The sequence below is a fragment of the Acomys minous genome (genome assembly GCF_964271855.1).
Source record: "Acomys minous genome assembly, chromosome: 2".
NCBI classification, from domain to species: Eukaryota; Metazoa; Chordata; class Mammalia; order Rodentia; family Muridae; genus Acomys; species Acomys minous.
In genome coordinates, this window is record NC_140484.1 from 50,186,534 (window position 1) to 50,206,868 (window position 20,335).

General features: G+C 54.1%; 2 protein-coding genes across 7 annotated transcripts in view; one reads left to right on the forward strand and one right to left on the reverse strand.

The window, feature by feature from the left end:
- Positions 1-5,168, forward strand: part of FLRT1 (fibronectin leucine rich transmembrane protein 1) — a 71,213-nt gene extending 66,045 nt beyond the window's left edge. For 4 of the 5 annotated variants that reach the window (XM_084760657.1, XM_084760658.1, XM_084760656.1 and 1 more), the window contains one exon: positions 2,068-5,168. In XM_084760657.1, the coding sequence (XP_084616783.1) occupies positions 2,117-4,141 (2,025 nt within the window). In that variant the 5' untranslated portion in view covers positions 2,068-2,116 and the 3' untranslated portion in view covers positions 4,142-5,168. The remainder of the gene's footprint in view (positions 1-2,067) is intronic. The other variant, XR_014775231.1, reaches the window with a different exon arrangement.
- The window catches only part of MACROD1 (mono-ADP ribosylhydrolase 1), a 139,745-nt gene that overhangs the window by 97,828 nt on the left and 21,582 nt on the right, over positions 1-20,335 (reverse strand). The gene's annotated exons all lie outside the window — the stretch shown is intronic.

Genomic DNA, 20,335 nt, shown 5'->3' on the forward strand with positions numbered 1-20,335 from the left:
TTGTGCACTAGGCTAGACCTAGTGAGTAAGATCCCCCCAAAGTAAAGCACACGCTAACCGGTAATGAGCAGGCGAGCACTGAGCAGAGAGAAGGCATATTCTGGACTTACAGATTTTGGTGAGGTGACCAGGGAAGGCCCCACCTGAAGGAAGTGTGGGGCAGCGTGCCTCTCTGAGGGTCAACTAGGGGCAGAGGGAAGTGTATCTTGGGGCAGCAGGCTGGGGTCCAGCTGCTTCAGAGGGAGAGGAATACAGCAGAAAATGTCACAGTGCCTGCTACCTGGCTTTGACAGCCACCAGGATGGTGGGGGAATTTGGGCGAGTGAGTGGCATGGAGTTGAGTCTGGGTGCTTAGCCGGGGAGGCAGGCTAGGAAACACTGAAAGACGCTGAGAAAGAGAGCTGAGCGGAGAAGAGGGGCCTGGGCGCCTCGGCAGGGACCAGCTTGTTGGCAAGGCTTCTGATGAGGACTGCCAAGGAAACAAGACCACAGTGAACCCCAGGGAGAGGCAGAGAGTGGGGAGGAAGGGCTCAGTGTGCAGGGGGTGCCCAGGCCTGAGGAACTGTGGGGTAGGGTGACCAGGTCATGGCCTTGGCTGGAGAAGTGAGTGAGCAGAGAGAGACCGGGAACAGGACAAACTGGTGCGTGGCTGTGGGGACGGACAGGGCAGATCCGCCTGGAAGGTCTCCTAGGGGCAGAAGCATTTGAGCAGGGTCCTGACAGGGGTCGCTGGCTAGAGAAAAACTGCCAGGACGAGGGAGGGACAGGTGAGAGAAGGGTATGGTGTAGTTAGCTGAGAAATGGAGACGCCTGGTTCCTAGGGTGTCCTAGTGAGGTCCCCCCACCGGTTACTCAGCAGGAGCCAGTCGGTCAGGTCATGCTCCACACTCCAGAGCTGTCCTCCCAGGCCAGGCCCTCGGATCAGGTCTGAGAAGCCATTACATTCCGCCTGAAAGCCTCCTTGACCCTGAGTTTTACTGCAGACCTTTGCTAGCTGTATAAAGACACCATTTTTTAAAAACTGAGATTGAAAGATAATTTCTCTTTAATTGATTTTTTACCACTGTGAACAGTAAAATAACGAGAAAACTCTATGCTGCAATTTTTCTATTTGCGAAACTGAAATTATACCTTGCAGAAAAATTTCCTCAGCGTGCAGACAACACCCCCTCCCTCCCTCCTTTTATTTGTCTCATTTCTTTAAATCAAGAAAACTGATGTGTAAGTGTAGATGTGTATGTGTATGTGTGTCTACACATGTGTGTGTGTGTGTGTGTGTGTGCGCGCGCGTGTGTATGTGTGCCCTGAAATAGCTGAAAGTTATTTCCACTAGAGAGAGGGACAAGTTGTGGAGTAGTTCCCTGGAAAACACAGAACACGGAGGCAGGGATCAGATCTGTTGACACCTCATTCTTCTGTGTATGAGACACATGGGTGACAAGTAGGACGTAGTGTTTCACTACCAGACAATGAGCTCAGCACTCTCCGCTGCCCACCAGTGACAACGCTGGCTGTGTCTTTTCTGAAGGTTCTGGCGACACGCCTCTTGAGCACACAGCCTCCCAGGAAGACCCTGACTTCATTGCCAGAGTTAGGTTTGCCCCCCTCCTGAGCAAAGTGATGGCTCGTCCATGAAATCCACCCTAGCCGGGCGTGGTGGCGCACGCCTTTAATCCCAGTACTAGGGAGGCAGAGGCAGGTGGATCGCTGTGGGTTCAAAGCCAGCCTGGTCTACAAAGCTAGTCCAGGACAGCCAAGGCTACACAGATCTACCCTAAATATTCCCACTGATGGCACCATTTGTGTGACCCTTAAAGGTTGTTTATTGTAAGGCTGTGAGGTCACATTAAATGTCGTAGGGTGTTGGCGCCTCTCAAGGACCAGAAGACCCTCCTGATGAGATTCACAGTAAACAACAGTCATTAGAGTGACCTGTCTCCAGACTGGCATAAAATAGGCCTCCCTTGCAGCCTGGCCTCAGCTCTGCAAGCCCTGAGTGTTAATGACTCCTTCCCCAGGCCCTGTCACTGTCTCACACTCAGCGCGCCTATCTTGTGCTCCTTGCAGGTACTGAGGCTCCAGGTTAGGTGGGTCAGGCCTCCACCAGCCATCCACCATGGTGGTGGCACACCCTACTGCCACCGCTACCACCACACCCGCTGCCACTGTCACAGCCACTGTCGTGATGACCACGGCCACCATGGACCTGCGGGACTGGCTGTTTCTCTGCTACGGGCTTATTGCCTTCCTCACAGAGGTCATCGATAGCACCACCTGCCCATCGGTGTGCCGCTGTGACAATGGCTTCATCTACTGCAACGACCGGGGACTCACATCCATCCCCTCAGACATCCCTGATGACGCCACTACCCTCTACCTACAGAACAATCAGATCAACAATGCGGGCATCCCTCAGGACCTCAAGACCAAGGTCAAGGTGCAGGTCATCTACCTGTATGAGAATGACCTGGATGAGTTTCCCATCAACCTCCCCCGGTCCCTGCGAGAGCTGCACCTGCAGGACAACAACGTGCGCACCATCGCCAGGGACTCCTTGGCTCGCATCCCGCTGCTGGAGAAGCTGCACCTGGATGACAACTCCGTTTCCACCGTGAGCATCGAGGAGGACGCTTTCGCTGACAGCAAGCAGCTCAAGCTGCTCTTCCTGAGCCGGAACCACCTGAGCAGCATCCCGTCGGGGCTGCCCCACACGCTGGAGGAGCTGCGGCTGGATGACAACCGCATCTCTACCATCCCTCTGCACGCCTTCAAGGGTCTCAACAGCCTGCGGCGCCTGGTCCTGGATGGCAACCTGCTGGCCAACCAGCGCATCGCTGATGACACCTTCAGCCGCCTGCAGAACCTCACAGAGCTGTCTCTGGTACGCAACTCGCTGGCTGCCCCGCCCCTCAATCTGCCCAGTGCCCACCTGCAGAAGCTCTACCTGCAGGACAATGCCATTAGCCACATCCCCTACAACACACTGGCCAAGATGCGGGAGCTGGAGAGGTTGGACCTGTCCAACAACAACCTCACCACGCTGCCCCGAGGCCTCTTTGATGACCTGGGGAACCTGGCCCAGCTGCTCCTCAGGAACAACCCCTGGTTCTGCGGCTGTAACCTCATGTGGCTGCGGGACTGGGTGAAGGCACGGGCCGCCGTGGTCAACGTGCGCGGCCTCATGTGCCAGGGCCCTGAGAAGGTCCGGGGCATGGCCATCAAAGACATCACCAGCGAGATGGACGAGTGCTTTGAGGCAGGGTCACAGGGCAGTGCAGCTAATGCAGCCGCCAAGACCACGGCCAGCAACCATGCCTCTGCCACCACGCCCCAGGGCTCTCTGTTTACCCTCAAGGCCAAGAGACCAGGACTGCGCCTTCCTGACTCCAACATTGACTACCCCATGGCCACCGGCGATGGTGCCAAGACATTGGTCATCCAGGTGAAGCCACTGACAGCTGACTCTATCCGAATCACATGGAAGGCCATGCTACCTGCCTCCTCTTTCCGGCTCAGTTGGCTGCGTCTGGGCCACAGCCCGGCTGTGGGCTCTATCACAGAAACCCTGGTGCAGGGGGACAAGACGGAGTACTTGCTGACGGCCCTGGAGCCCAAATCCACCTACATCATCTGTATGGTCACCATGGAGACTGGCAACACCTATGTGGCTGACGAGACACCTGTGTGTGCCAAGGCAGAGACGGCTGACAGCTACGGCCCTACCACTACACTCAATCAGGAGCAGAATGCTGGCCCTATGGCGGGGCTGCCCCTGGCTGGCATTATTGGTGGTGCCGTGGCTCTTGTATTTCTCTTCCTGGTCCTGGGAGCCATTTGCTGGTATGTGCACCGCGCTGGTGAGCTGCTGACCCGAGAGAGGGTCTACAACAGGGGCAGCAGGAAAAAGGATGACTACATGGAGTCGGGGACCAAGAAGGATAACTCCATTCTAGAAATCCGAGGCCCAGGTCTGCAGATGCTACCCATCAACCCATACCGCTCCAAAGAAGAGTACGTGGTGCACACCATATTTCCCTCCAATGGCAGCAGCCTCTGCAAGGGCGCCCACACTATTGGCTATGGCACCACGAGGGGCTACCGGGACGGTGGCATTCCTGATGTGGACTATTCCTACACATGAAGACAGCTGCCCACCCCCCCAGTGTGATCACATGGCTCTGTCTCACCCACTGCCACACCAGGAGCCAGGAAGAGAAACTCCACAGTGACTTTCCCAGCAGAGAGCAAAGTTTGGGGAGGGTTGGTGATTTTGCAGAATACAACAGTGGGGTTAAAAATAAATAAATACATAGAAGGCAGGAGGGGGAATTCAACATTGTTGGAGATGTAACTTAATGCCAGATCATGAGAGTTAAGGACTAAAATAATCTTGCAGGAAGGGTTGGATTGGGACTTTTTTTCCCTGAAGCAGATCAATACTACCTGTACAACATTTATACACACCTCGAGCTTCGTTCAGGGCCATCCGAGAGAAGCAGATGACAAACACACATGATGGCATGGAGGCCCCCACGCAACCATCCTGCTGGCTGCTCAGGGGTGACAATTCAATGGAAGGTTCTCGGGTTCCTCACAAAAGAGCCAGGGGAAGAAAAGACTTTTTGCTATGGAGATAGCGCCCTGAAATCTCTTCCCTGGTTCTTTCAGAGCTGTTTCCTCTCCAGACCTGCAGAAATATGGTGTTCTCTGGGACATTCTCTGAACAATACCATAGTCAATTAAGAGGAAAAAAGTCAAAACTTTTCCTTCCAACGCTGAGCACTTCAGTAACTCTGTAGAAGCTCTGACGAAAGCTGTCGCTTTCCCTGCCACATGGAGGCGCACCTGTCTGCCCACCTACCGCTGTGTCACGTGTCGCAGTACAGATGGGTAGATAGAGCTGCGTGTCTGTCCTCTCAGCACTTCTTGAGTCAGTCCTTGACATTTCCTCAGACAATAGAATTGCAAAAATCTTGCTTTCTCCTAGAAATCATTTGAGTAAGTACGTAGATCATGTGTGGGTGGAGGGGAGGAGCCTCAGTCCAGGTGGTAGGAGGGGCCTCAGTCCAGGTGGTAGGAGGGGCCTCAGCCCAGGTGGCAGGAGCAGGGTCTCAGTCCAGGTGGAGGAGGGTGGGGTCTCAGTACAGGTGGCAGGAGGGTTATCTCAGTCCAGGTGCGGGGGTGGGGGGTGGGGTGAGGGTCTCAGTCCAGGTGATAGGAGGGGCCTCCGTCTAGGTGGCAGGTGTGTGTGTGGGGCGGGGGGAGGGGGTCTCAGTCCAGATGGTAGGAGGGACCTCACTCCAGGTGGCAGGACAGGGGGGTCTCAGTCCAGGTGGCAGGGGTAGACGGTATTACTGTTTCTAAGAGGCACTGCTATCTGCATCCCAGTGCGGAGTTAAGAAGCTGGCTAAGTAAGCTTCGACTCCATCCTATGGCAGCCAGCCAGACCCAGGCCACTCTCCTTTCTGATATGGAGAAAAGCTTTCCTTGATGACCAGTGCCCTCATCTGTCCCTCCCCCAACAGACGCTATCCCGACGATAGATAGTGCTTACTCTTTCTCCTGGGACAGGTAATTAATTAGTGCAGGGACTGTTAAAAATATATGTGTGGACACACACACACTCACACACACACACCATGCACTTGCCAGCTGGCTAGACCTATTTGTTTCCATGGCTGCTCAAACAAAGCCCAGAAATAAGAAAAAAAATTTTTTTCAGAAAGTCCCTGGGAGACATAAAAACACACATACACACACACACACACACACACACACACACACACACACACACCTCAGACATACCCCGACCAGGGGCTCTGTTCTCAAGAGGGAAAAATCAGAAAAATCAGATTTGTTTGTTTAAAAAAAAAAATCAACCTCCAAAAGGGCACTGACCGGAGCTTTCAGAAGAGCTGGGATTTTACTCCCTCCCTGTGGAATCAATGTCGTTATCATTTATCAACTGACACCACGGTGTGGTGAGCCGTGAGATTAAAACGATGATAAAATAATGACAGCAAATCCGGAAAGGAGGGAAGAGCGGAGCCTGGGGTTCTGATGTCTGCTTCGTCCACACTCGGGGAGCCCGGGTCACCGTCTGTCAATGCGTCGCTTTGCCCTGCACTGGGGGAAAAAGTCATCAAAGGAAAGATGCTGGTCTGAGGGCAGCAGGATGAGAAGGGGTCCCAGCTCCTGATAGTGGTGTTTTTAAAAGACCTCTGCCACTCCGTCCCGAAGCAAAGGCAGGAAGAAGAGGCCAGGCAGCTGCCTGAAGTTGCCTGGTGGGGCATCCGCTTGCTGGACATTAAAGAGCCAACTAGCCCTTCAGTGAAGAGATGCGACTGAAAAAAATGGACTCAGCAGGTGCCTCGGGGTAGTGGAAAGAGGCACGGGCTCCTGATCATAGCCCAAGGGGTCATCACGCCAAACAGAGACCCCAACCCACCAGCCCCAGGGAATGGCCGAGGGCTATGGACTTGGATCGTTCCAAAGAAGACCTTTCTTTCTCTTCATCCCAAGTCATTTTCTCACATAATGAGGTCAACAGAGAAATGTTCCCGAGCCTCAGATTCAGGTCTGTATAAATATGTGCCCTGGAGCCCTGCTGTCCCCAGTGACCCTAATGGTGCCCTGGTCCTGGCAGCTATGGCAAGCTGAGAGGAGACCCACCTGTGAGGAACAGGTTTGTGAGGGAGAGTCCCAGATGCTGAACAAGGCATCAAGGGCACTATGCCATCATTTCCCAGGGTCCCAGGAAAGTAAAGCCTCAGGTCCCCACGTTGCCCCTGTGACTTGTCCTGTCCCCTAGGCTCACTCACTCATGTTACCCCTTTCCTATTCCCTGCCCCAGAAGGGGTCTGGTCACTTCCTTAGCTGGGCAGAAGGACATGGGAGTTGCCTGGAAGGCCGCACTCTTACTCAGAGTTTCAGGAGCCTGTGGGCCAAATGCTAGAGCCGCCTGGGCTGTGGTGAACTTCTTCCCCCACCACATAGAGTAAACCTGACCCATAGGAGCCTTGGCGGTCACAGACAGAATGTCAAAGCTTGATCAAATCTGCCTCCTGCTCTGAGGGAGCTCACTCTATATTACACAGGGTTGGAGACCCTAGGGCTGCCATTGCCCCCCTAAGGAGCACTAAATGCTGGTCAGGGTAAACACTGCCCAGCCAAGGCCCTGCAGCACCCCCCACTTCCTGCATCATTTCTGTTTCTTCGCATCATAACATTTTCCCAGTCTCCCAGGGTTGGGGATGAGGGAATGGTAGGGATTGAATCCAGGGCCTAGCCATGCAGGGCAAACACTCTACCACTGAGCTGTATCCCCAGCACCCAACTCCTTAGCAGCATCCTTTCAGAAAGCGCCCAAGTATGACCTTTGTCCCAGTTCTCCAAAGGAGACAGAGAACCTGGCTTCTGGCCTCACAGTACAATAGCAGAGGTTTGGGACATCCAGCCTCCTCTATTCTCAGAAGGGAGGGGAGCCAAGGTTGACACCGGAAGGCTGTGGAATCTTCTGTGCAGCTGACATTTCCACTGGGGAAGTCTGTGGCCAGCCAGCCTGACCCTCACAGCTTCTAACCAGCCAGAACAACCCAGCCCCAAGGAGGAGTGTATTTTGTGGCATTTAAGGCAAGTTTAAACTAAGGGGGAAAAGCCGGTGACACTTATTTGGTTAAGTGGTTTACCCTTCGTGGTAATTAGATGCAGAGATTGGAATCTCTTTTTCTATTACATGGCAATTTTACTTTAAATTTCCTCTTTAAAAAAAAAATGGGGAAGAAAAGGCATGGAAGGAGAGAGGCAGCAGGGCCACCGGCATTTGCATTTCGCGAATGAAGCCTCCGGTAGGCTCAGCTCAGGCGTGCGGCCCAACGTATGGAATGCTTAGGAGATTACTAAGAATAAAATCCATTAATTAGTCATACTCAATTCCACAGACATGACGTGAATCAAAAGCTCCTGTTCTCCCCTCATCTGCATCCTCTTCCTGAGGAAGCCTCCATCTTCCCTGAGAGGCTGCCTCCTGGCCTGCCTCCTCTGTAACACGGAGCTCTGCTGTTGCCCCGTGTGGAGGATTTCTGTCTTGGAGAACAAGTGCTGGGATGCTGCCTCTTCCTCACCCCGTCAGTGCTGGCAGGGGAGGTGACAGCCTTGGGACGACTACTGTGGCTAGGAGGAGTCCAGCCTTCCCTTCCTGGAGCAGGAAGCTTCTTATTCCTCAGTGGGCATGGGGTCTCTCCCGACGCCCTTCCCCAGAGTTTCCAGCAGGCCAGCTGCCCAACCCAGCCCCAGCAAGGGAGCCGGGAGTGGGCAAATGTGAGGCCTTCCATCCTTCAAGTGAGGGTGACTGGGCAGAGTCTTGCTCATGAAAGCCCTGTGAGAGCAACCCCTCCATGCTGAGTCTGCAAGGATCTAATGGGCTCAAGGGGGTGGGGGGTGGGAGGCACTGCTGGGTAGGTAAGCGCGCCAGGGTGGACTCTGGGTCCACAGAAGGGATGGGCAGTGTGTCTGGAATGGCCTCTCAGCTTGAGCTTCCTCCTTCACTGACAATGGCAAGGAGGGGAAGGAACAAAAGTCAGAGCCATACTCAGGCCCTTCCTACTCTAGCCCCCCACAAGTCAGTTCAAGTCCCACATCTGCTTTCCACTGAACCCACCAGAGAGGAGGCCAAGGCAACGGAGCCTCTTGCTTATGAAAAATACAACAAGGAAAATTGGATGCAGCAGCCAGGGAGCTATGCAGAGGCAGTGGGGACAGGCTTGAGTGGGCATGGCGGCCTGTGTCTGCCTCCAAGGGCCAGATGACATGTCACAGCCATGGTCAGGGCTGCAGGCTTCCCATGAGCCACGTTCCCTCCTCACACAGACAGCGGTGCAGGTGACAGCAGCGGATGCTGAGGCTGGATGCGTGCCAGAGTGAGCACTAACAAGCAATTCACAGGCTTTCCAGAGAGCAGAGAGGAGGCTTTTTTTTTTTTTTTTTTGGTAAGGAGGATAAAAAGGCTCAAAAATGCAAATCATTACCGTTTACAACCAAGCGAGTCTGCTAAATTGATTAGAAGAGATTAAACTCCTTAGAGGTGAAGGGAAAGGGGGATTTTTTTTGTGTGGGTTATGAACCTGCCCCAAGTGGCCACCCACACAGCAGGCACTTTCCGGACCTGCATGGGAGGGGTAGCAGCTGTTCCTGCCCAGCTCCCTGAGGAGCTGGCATCTCTAAAGGATGTTCGCTTTGAATAGCTCTCACCAGGGCCATGGGGACAGGAAGGGTCACTGTTGCCAGGACAGGTCATCTAGCAACTGGGCCAGTCCCTGGGCAGACTCTGATCCCGTCATCAAGGGGTCAGTCTGCCTCGAGGGACAACAAGACACATCTAGACCAGAGGAAGCAGCCTGCGCCATCACTTAGAGAGTAAGAGACACGAGACTCCTGCGTCCTTGCGCCGGGGACAGAGACAACCGAAGGCCAGGGCAGAGAAGCTCCTGCCGGCCAGCAAAGCAAGTGAACTCTGTTCCATGAAGCTTCCAAGCGTTCTCCCAGGATGCTCTGGACAGCTCTCCAGCATGACTGAAGCTCTAGGTCTTGGTCTCCAAGCTTGCTTTATCACAACCCCCAGGACAGGATGTACAAAGACATCCTCCTCCAGCCTGTGCCCAGGGGGTGCTGACAGGACGCATGCTGGGCTCAGCGCTCCAAGCCCCAGGATGTCCCTCCTAGCCCAGCTGCCTCACACCCCGGAGAAACCCGAAACCCGAGGAAGGTCTGTCCATCACAGCCAGCTGACGGTGCCTGGGGCTCGGTTCGAACACTCACTGGCTTTTTTAGACATCTACTGATTCTCTTGAAGTGTTCCAACTATTTGTATGAAATATCCACATTAGCTTCTTTAGAAAGAACTGACAAAAAGGCCCCCTTTCTCTCTTGCCGCCATTCAGTTTTTTTCTTTTTCCCCACCCCACTCCGACCCCTGATGTTTTGAGCCTGGCACTGAACTTCAGATCCTCCGACACTACCTCTTTTGATTATTTTATTTTATTTTATTTTATTTTATTTTATAGACAAGGTCTCACATAGCCCAGGTGGGCCTCAAACCATTTCTGTAGTTGAGAATGCCTGTGAACTCCTGATCTTCCTGTCACTACCTCTTCCAGATTTTTCTTTTTTGTTTTTCGAGACAAGGTTTCTCTGTGTAGCCTTGGCTGTCCTGGATTCCCTTGTAGACCAGGCTGGCCTTGAACTCACAGAGATCTGCCTGCCTCTGCCTCCCGAGTGCTGGGATTAAAGGCGTGCGCCACCACGCCTGGCCCTGTTGCCCTGTTTTTTTTTTGTTTTGTTTTTTTGGTTCTCTTTTGGATTTAAATGTATGGTTTTTCCCCTGATTTTGGGACTCTCATCGTCCCAGGGCCACTCTCACTTTCTCATCATAAGGGGGCTTGCCACACAGGGGGAAGGCAAGCAGCTCTCTTCATGTCTCCTCTGACCTGTGTCTGGGCAACTCTCCAGCCTGGAGCTGCTCCTGCTTCCGGAAGTCAGCCTTGGCTCTCTGAAGCCGCCGTCACCATGCCTTGTTGCTGAATCGTCCAGCTTGTGCCAGGAGAGAAATGTGGGTGTGTGGGGGGCAGTGTGTCTGGCGTGGACTCTGCAGCCACCACAGTCATCAGCAGTGACCCACCCACCTGGGGTCACTGAGGACCAATAGGGGACCTGGAACACCCTTCTCTTCTCACCCCCATCTGTCCACTCACAGGAAAGGCCTGAGGGTTGGTGGTGCGGAGCTTTCTTCTGTCCTCCACCTGGCTGGCGGCCTCGCAGGGAGAGGGGCTCGGCGGGGGCAACTCCTCCTACCCTGCTTTGCTTTGGGCCTGATGTGTTTCCGGCAGACAGGAAATGAATATTCAGCGAGATCTGGCATCGCCACAGCCTGATGGGTGACTCAGTTTCCCTTCTCCAAGATTTGCATCAAGTGGGTGAGAGGGATTGGCAGAAAACTAGAGAGACCTGGAGGATGGTTGGAGAAACAAGATCCAAGGCAACAGCCTGCCTTGCCAGCCACCCCTGCAGAGTCCCCGCACCCCAGCCTCCCGCCTGGAGGAGCTAATCAGACTTTCTCTTCAAGACTGAAAAACAAGCACGACAGGAACCGACAATCAAAGGCGCTGCAGGCCCCAGGCCGCCACTGCTCATTCCCCCAGGGGCTCATGGTTCCAAACAGCTCTCAACCTGCCTTGGATGGATCAGGCCCCACCCCCACCCTACTCTTCCTGTGACCAATCCCATCTCTGAAAGTTCTGGGCACAAAATGGGGAAGCCCCACACACAAAACCCCAAAGTAGCCTTAGGTATTCTCCCCCGCCCAGCATGACCTCCTGAGAATGGCATCAACCGGGAGGCTACTCGGCATCTAGGGTAGAGGGTGAGACCGTGGCCCTGGTGTCTTTCAGCCCCTCTGGAGAGGCTGAGGGTTGTGGGGGGAAACCACAGGCCCAGTACTGGAGGCTGGGGCCCCCAGCAGGTGTGAGCAGGGAGGCCAAAGGCACAGGTCACCTTCAAGGACCCTCATGCCCACGTAAGGACTGTGGAGTGGAGGTTTTGGCAAAGCCATCCTCCAGTGGTATCCCAGTGTGTGAAGGGTGCTTGTTGGTATTGCCAAGTAAACGAGAACAGATCCTGGGAAGTATAGCCTGGTTCCCACTTCTGAGGGGGCCCATGGCCAACCTCTGGGCAATGCGCAGGCTCTTGGCTAAAAAAATTGGGATTCCTGCCCAGCCCATAGCAGTGAGGCAGGCCCCTGAACTACCAATTTCCAAACCCCTGGCCGGCCACAGCTACAGACTCAGAACCCTGGCACCCCTTAGCTCCTGCTCCTCTCTCTTTTTTTCTTTTTTTTTCTGAAGGGCAGAGCAGTCTCAGGGGTCTGAGTGGTAGGAGCGCCCCTGCAGCAGCAGCTACAGCTGGGAACGGGCAGGCAGACAAGGCCCTGCTCCCTGGAAGGCCTGGCTGCGCCCAGCCTCAAGGCCCACCTGCTACACTCCGACTCTACCACAGACAGGAGTTTTTCAGAAAACGGCGACCCAAACACCCCACCACCACCACAACAACAACACAAACCAAAGTGCACTCCGAACCGCCCTTTGGCCTCCTTCAATGTAGGTGCCTTGAAACTTCAATGTTGACATGAATGTGACTAACTACTTGGTCCTATTTTCTGTTTGTCTGTTTCATATAAAATGTCCAAGTCCACCTGCCTTGTCTTTTCTTGAAATAAATAGAAAGATTTAACTTTTACAGTCATGTCCGCTGCTGACTCTGGGCTCAGCAGCCCAGCGCATCAGGAGCCAGGTGGCTGGCACGCTCCCCCTGAACAGCCCTAGGCGTTGGTTGGGGGGGGGCAGGCGCTCTGCTGTTGGGGTCCACTGGCACAGGGTAGCAGCAGACAGGATAGAGATTCTGGATTTAACACATTTCCTAGGCAGAAGCAGACATCTGATGTCTGCTGCAGGGCCAGGTGTGATGGCGCACACCTGTAGTCCCAGCACTTGGGAACATCAGAGTTCAAGGTCGTCCGTGCCTACAGAGTGAGTCTGAGGGTAGCCTGAACTACTTGAGTCCTTGTCAAAGGAAAGAAAGAAAGAAAAGCCAAAACAAAGCAACTAAAAAGATCCTGTGATGTTCTTTGATGAACAGGAAAGGGGTCTTGGACCAAGGGAGGCCAGCCGACACTAGAAGCTTCTTAAGCTAGCCATGCAGGGCAGCCCCCGTGCCACATGCAGACGTGCAGAGGGTCTTCACTTGGAGAGTTATTAATAAAAGCTGAGGATTATCCCCTAAGAGGCTCCGGCGGCCATGTGGGCACCCAGATAAGAGCGGAAGTGTCCTGGCGTTTGGGATTGTGTGCTTGTCCCGACACCCCAGTGTTCAGGGTCCATCCCCTCACTTGCCCACCAGATGCACAGCCCCAGGGGCCGCCGGGGTATCTTGCACCCCCGGGTGGGGAGAGAAAGAAAGATTATTTTTATGAGAACAACAGCAATTCCTGCTAAATTTAAGATAAAGGACGAACTCATTATTTCTCCTTAGATCTGCGCTCACATCTCTGTGGGGGTTAATGAGTTTCCCCTTACATTCCAAGGGCGCAGTTATTTCTCCACATGCCTTGGTGGCTGGTGGCCCCTGCAGGGATGACCTTGGGTACTCTGGCCCCATAGATGTCTCTCCCATCCCCCTGCTGACTTCTCTCCCATCACGCTGGGGGCAGGAACTGATCAAGAGGACCAGTCCACGGGGCAGCACTCAGGACAGCCACTAGGGACAAGAACACAGTGGTGGATGGAGATGCTTGAGTGCTCAGGGGGGCTGCCTCGCTTTCTTTCCTGAGGTCTCTTTCCGGAGGCTGCCATGGGAACTTTCTAGAAAAAGGCTAGCCAGTCAGTCAGCCAAGAGACAGTTATTGAGGGCCTACCATGTGCTAAGGCGAGGGAATACTAGGGCTGGAAGCAGTGTGGTGAGGATTCTCCGGGAGGGAGGGAGGGAGGGGCCACCCTCGCTGGGTGGGGCTGGGAGTCCACTAGGGAGGTAGGGTCCCGTTGAAGGTGTTTCTACAGATGAAGATGGAGACTTTGGGCCCCATTCACCACCTAAGGCAAGGACAAGAGATAAATTCAGTTCGGGTCTCAAGGTTCTGGCCCTGCCCAAGCTGGCTCAGCCCCTGGCTACACCTTGGAGAATTCCCTGGCGGGTCCTGCCCTGTCTGGGGCGCTTCCCCATGGGGACCTTGAAAAGGCTCCACTCAGGAAAGCCCTCAGCCCAGCCCACGGTTTGCTGGCAATACTCCACTGCACAGTGACACTTGCTCAGCCATCATGTACAAGCAGCCCCACACAGTGACATACAGTGAAAGGTCACCCACCTGCCCTGCTCATCAATAAGATCATCAAGGAGAATGCCTTTAACACAATAGTTAGTGGTCCCAGTGGCCCAAAGATCATTCGTAGCTATCTTCTCCCCCTACCTCCCCTGGGAACAGCCCTGCCCTAAGGTCACCTTATTCTCCCACACACCCGTGACAACACCAACAAATAAAGGGACCCGAAGATCCCTAAGCCAGGACAGAGGGCTATGTCCTCCAGCGGTTCCTAGACCGACAGCTAGCAGAACTGCTTATCACTGAGGATGAGGGCTGGTGTGCAGTAAGAACCAGAATGGTGTGCAGAGGCAGGGGGATCGCTGAGTTCAAGGACAGCTTGGTCTACAGGGTGAGTTTCAGAACATCCAGGACTACACAGAGAAACCCTGTCTCAAACAAACAAACGAACAAACAACAACAAAACTCAAGCCAGAATGGCTGCCTTGCAGTCCAGAACTCCTCTTGATGATTCTGCCCCACAGTTTGGTTGGGCTCTAAACTTACAAGTTCCCATTGCAAGTCTCTTGCCCCTATCCTACCACCAGATTCTGGAACTTTCCCTTCCTTGCCCCTGCTTCCTAAGAAGGATACCTGGTCTTAGGAAGCACTGTGGACATGTGGTGCCCAGACCTATGAAAGGCCCAACGCTCCCAGCTGCAGTCCCACGGCCATGTCCCCTGACCCAGGTTACTTCCGGGTCCATGAAACAATGCAGGCATTTCTGGTTGGCTTCAAGCACCCCAGACAGTCTGTGCTCCCCAAACCACACCCAGGCCACCTCCCTGCCCTCTTCCACCCGCGTCAACTTGCAGTGCTGACACAGCCAACTCCCCTTGGCCTCTGTGTCCGGCCTCTCCAAAGGACCCTTCTGTTCCTGCAGCAAAGTAAATAGGCTCTCTCCGCGCTAACTGACAGCGCAAATGAAATCTTGCGCTCCCCCCCTCAGAGATTTACAGGGGAAGTGAAATCTTATTTGCACCGCTGCCAAGCCGGGGCCGCGATGAAATTATGCCTTGAGAAGAGACCCGGCCGGCTCCTCGCGGAAGCTGCTGCATCAGAGATGGGCTTATTAAAAGCCACGGTGGCCACATTTCAACCTGTTTCAGGTGTTAAGTAATTTACTGCCACCCAGAATTCAGTGACAGGTTTTTATCATTTTTATTTCCGTGATGCAGGCAGACACCCCAAGAGACCCCTGCTTAGTGTTCTTCCTACCTCCCCAACCCTGGCACACCAGTGGGAACTGGGGTGAGTGGCAGCAGATACCCCATCCTTTCCCAGAGCATCACAAAGACTCAGCATTACCACCAGAAGGGAAAGGAAGGAAGCTTCTAAGAGCCCTTCACACACACACACACACACACACACACACACACACACACACACACACACGTCCCAGAGAGCCTCAGGGGGTTTTCTGAAGGCGGCAAGAGCATTAGCCACATTAGCCCTCTCTGTCTTAAGTCAGCCACATGGTCAACTGGTCTTTACTGAGCAACCAGTGTGTGTCAGGCTCTGCTTGGACAGAGCACATAGCTGCCAAGGGCCCCCCCCCCCATGTCAAGCAGAGGTCACTTTCTACCCATAAGAATAAATGTTCCTGATGGGCTGGGCGTGTAGCTCAGCATGCACCGGCCCTGGGTTCTGCCCTCAGCCCTGCATGCACACCGGGAGAGGAGGTTTACCACTAATCCCACTCAGGAGGCAGGAGTATGACAATCAGGGTCTTTCTCAGGTGCACACACAATTCTAGGCTAGCAGGGGTTACGTGAGACCCTGCCTCAAAAGTAATAATAATTTAAATAACTAGTCCTGTGCTGCAGATGCTCAGTGGTGAGGCACTTGCCTAAATGTGCAAAGCCCTGCGTTCAGTTCCCAGAAAATGGAAAGTAGCATTCTGCGTCAGACAGAGTCTTCCTCTGAAGGCCCGAAGGTGAGGGTCTGGGAGGCAGAACCCAGCTTCACTGGGCACCTGCTCCGTGCCAGAGCTGAAGATACAGGAGGGCCTCAGGCCTTCACTGTTCTGATGGACACCCAGTCTTTCCCTTCACCTCCCCACCCTGTTGAGGGATGCAGGGGCTCCTGTTCTCCAAGAGTTGGGGTCCATGGCTGGGAAGCAGCCCTACCTGTCACCCTTCCGCAGCAGCTCTGCGTGAGGACTATGTGATGCCTTCGGGCTGTGGGGGGATTGGGCCTATTACAGAGGCTCTGAGGGTTTATCCAATGCCCTTTCCAATGCCCCTTTTCTCCACCTGTCTTCAGATACTCCAAGAAGACCAAGAGGAATCTTCAAAGTCCAGGCTGAGCCAAGAGCAGAAATTCTTTAATTAGCTTTCTTTTGGATTGGGGCCCTGGCGAATGGATTAGTCATGGTGGGGGCAGGAGGAAGGGAGCTGAGTCCTCTTTAAAGCAGAGATTACAAGCCTGGGGTGAAGGACCCAGGGGCAGTCTCTGGGGACAGGGGGACTCCCGAGTGGGCCCTCCCCAGCCAGCAACTCCCAGAGAGTTGGCAGATGGAAGCAACCATGAAGAGGATGGAGATGCTCTCTGTTGAGCCATGCTGTCTTCAGGGAGCGGGTGTGAGCGACTCCTGACGGGGCCCAGGCTGTGTGCCTGAGTCTCCTAATGAGTGTGTGCCTCTTTCCCATGTGACCATTCAGCTCCCTAACTTCATAATTAGAGGGGATTTCCTAAAGGGGCACCCATCTGTGAGAGGCAAAGCAGCAGGCCTGATGGTGCCAGGCGCCAGGCATCTGTCACCATGTGTCACCACATTACACCCCCAAGGCAGGGTGACATACTTGCCTTGCTTATTCTCACTAGAGCAAGTACCATTTTTGTTGACTTGTTTTGTTTTTGAGATGGCGTTTCATATATCCCAGGCTGGCATCAAACTCATGACCTAGCTGAGCTTGCCCAGCGTGCGCCGGCCCCGGGTTCTGCCCTCAGCCCTGCACACACACTGGGAGGGGAGGTTTACAACTCAGGAGGCAGGAGTCTAGCCAGCTTGGCTACATGAACTCCTGATCATCCCGAGTATTGGGGGGGGGGGTCACAGGGATGCACCACCAAGCCTAGTTTATCCTTGTAGTACTAAGGATTGAACTCCAGGCTTCACCTATGCTAAGCAAGCACTCTACCAACTGAACTACAGCCCCAGCCTTTATTCCTGTTCTAAAGGGACCAAGGGTCCCATCCCTAGCCCCACATAAAACGGGAGTGGCAGTGTCTGTCTGTAATCGCTTCAGGAGGTAGAAGCAGGAGAACCAGGAATTCAGGGTCATCCTAAACTATATACGGAGTGCTAGGCCAGGTATGTATGTATGTATGTATGTATGTATGTATGTATGTATGTCTACATGATGATGATGATGATGATGATGATGATGATGATGATTATGTAGGGCCCCAAGTTCAGCAGCTTGCTCAAGGCCTCAGTAACTGCTGTTGACATAGGAGCCAGCTGTCTCCCATTGCCCTGAACTCTAGCCCCCAGGAAGGAAGCCACCTTCCTTCTACCATAACTTAGCACCTGTGTTATGGTCCAGGTAGAAGTTGGAGCTGGGTACCAGCTAGAAGTGGCTGGTCTAAAATGGCCTGTGCCCTCCATGTGAAAGGGAAACGTGGTATCTGTCCCAGTCTGAGGCACTAGGAAGAGAAAGCTGGCTGGAGGCTAGAGGTACAGGTGTGGGCGAGCTAAGAAAGGAGAACGGAGGGGAACCCCAGGCTCTGAGCTCTAGGCTGGCAGCTCCAAGGCCCCAGCTCTCCCACTGGCTCCTTTTGCAAGGAGGTGTACCACACAGTGTGTGGGCAGGTGGATGACTCCTGAGCACCACATTTCCGGGACTGCCCCTGGGGAGCATGAGCCCCCCTCCCCCATCAGAAGTAGGTCCACTGTGGTCAGGCCTCACTGGGCTGTGGGATAGGCTGGCGAGAAAAGGCACTGCCACCTGCCACCCACTCTATATACTAATGTGGTACAGAGGGATAAGCCACTTCAGCAGACTGTCCCCCCCCCCCACATACACACACAAGTGGGATGCTCTACCAGACCCCCAGGGTTGGGTCACTACACTGTGCAGCACTCTGGACTATACCATATGCAAGCTGTATGACCTGCCTCTCCCATGCTCTTCCACGGCAGCCCTGACCCCCCACACAGCTGCTGGAGGAACAGGCCACAGCTGACTATGCAACACACAAGAGAACATCTGACTCAGGTCTAGGGAGGTTCTTGGAGGAGGGTCAGCCAGGACCTGGGGGACATTCAGAGTAAGCCAGAAAAAAATAAAATAAAATAAAAGTAGCTACAAGAGTGCTCCCACCCAGGGGTGTGGCCTGTGCCAAAGCTAGGAGGTGAGAGTCTGTGACTGGCATGTAACTCAGGTGGCGGAGGCTCAACGACGCCATCGCGGTGTGGCACACCTGGAGTCCCTGATCTCAGGAAGCAAAGCAGGAGGACCAGATGCTCAAGGTCAGCACAGTGAGTTCTAAGCCAGCTTGGCTACATGAAACCTTGTCTTACAAACCAAAAAAGAAAAAGAACGAAAAGTGATTTTTTTTTTTTAGCTGCCTGCAGTGGAGAGGAGATGAACAAAAAGAAACAGGAAAAGCTAGGGGGGAGGGGGGCGGGCGGGTGTGTGGCTTATATCTATAATCCCAGCAGCTGGAAGACTGAAGCAGGAGGATTGCTGCAAGTTTGAAGCCAACTTGAGCTGCATAGTAAATTCAGGCCAGGCTGGGCTACAGAGTGGCAGCCTTTCTCAAAAAGCAAAAGCAATAACAAAGGCTGACGTGTAGTGGTACACACCTTTAAAACTGGCCCTTGGGAAACAGGAGCAGGGGGACATCGGTGAGTCGGAGGCCAGCCTGGCCTGGTCTCCGTAATGTGCTCTAGGCCAGGACACATTGAGACTGTCTCAAAAACAAAACAAAACAAAAGAAAACAACCAGACTCCTCCAACCCAAGGCCTGCTCCATCCTGAGTCAGCAGTGCCCCCCTGGCAAGCTGAGACCCAGAAACAGAACCCATGCCCTTGAGGTAAGTCGTGGCCCAGAAGGACACTGGCCAGGGCCCAGGAAGCATGTGGGAGCTGGTGCGGGATGCTGGAAGTAGCTGGGCGGGGGGTGGGGGTGGGGTGGGAAGGACAGGAGCAAAGCAACCGTAGCTGTAGCCCTGATGCACACAGAAAGAAGTCTCCTATGTGCTGGTGTGAGATGTGAAGAGGGGATCCCCGAAACAGCCACCCCCTGAGGCCGCGCCACACCTACTCAAGTGGGTGCTCCCACAGCCATCTCCTTGGTGGGTGAAGAATGATGCTCTTTGTTTCAATTAGCCTCTTCTTGATTGCTGGCGAAATTCCGCCTCTCTTCACTTGTTTACTGGCCATTTGTTTTCCTCCTACCGGGAATTGTCTGTCCCCGTCTTCCACCCATTTTTCTTCGGGATTCAAAGGAGCTCTTTGCATATTCAGAGGAGTAGAGAAGCAGCCTTCTCCCAGGAAGAGGAGAACCTGGGAACCTTTCTGGATGGTCCTGGGTCCCAGGGACGGGATGAAAGGGGAGCGTGGGCTTTGGATGTCTCTACTGGATGTCCATTTCGCACCAGCTCCCAACTGTACCAGAAGATAAGGAGCCTTCTGCAGGTGGAGCCCCTGCCTGGCCTACATCTTGCATGGCAAACCCCAACAGGCTTATTCTTTACTTACTGAAGAGGCTCACTGACGGAGGTACCCTGCATAGCACTCGATGGGAGCAGCAGATAAGCCGGGCATCAAGGAGAGAGAGGTTTGCATGGCTCCAGGCCAGGCTGAGACCAACTGGCCGAAGGACTCCTGCAAACACGTGGACCAGAATCCCTCCCCCAAGTCCACGGCACACCTTTCCAGAGCCTCTTCCTGCCGCCTCCCCCAAGTCCACGGCACACCTTTCCAGGGCCTCTTCCTGCCGCAGCAGTTCCAAAAGAGTGACCCTGGCTTGAGGGACTCACACACAAGCCCTGCCCCATCTTCAGCCTACTGACCCTTCAGGCCCAGAGCACCTCTGCTGTTTGTTTTTCCTCCGGCGCTTCCTATATTTCAGTAGACAAATAACGCAGGCCATAAAACTGATTTCCAAAGCCCGTAAAGGCAATAACATTTAGGGAGACAGGAAAAATTAAGCCTCCTGCCTTCTCCGAGTAATGACTGCCGGGAGTCCTCAGAGGACATTCTGCAGCTGCAGGCGCTCTCGGGCTGGGCTGCGGAAGTCCCTGCCCAGTTGGTAAATGGGGGAGCTCACACATGCTCCTGGGCTCACAGCAGCCACAGCGCCTCCACGTTCCTGCTTCCTTCTTCTCTGCTTCCGCACCTCCTCAAGACCTATCAGAGGCTGCCTGACACCCTGTGTCACCGACAGACCCTACCTCCCACTGAGGCCTGAGGCTGGCCC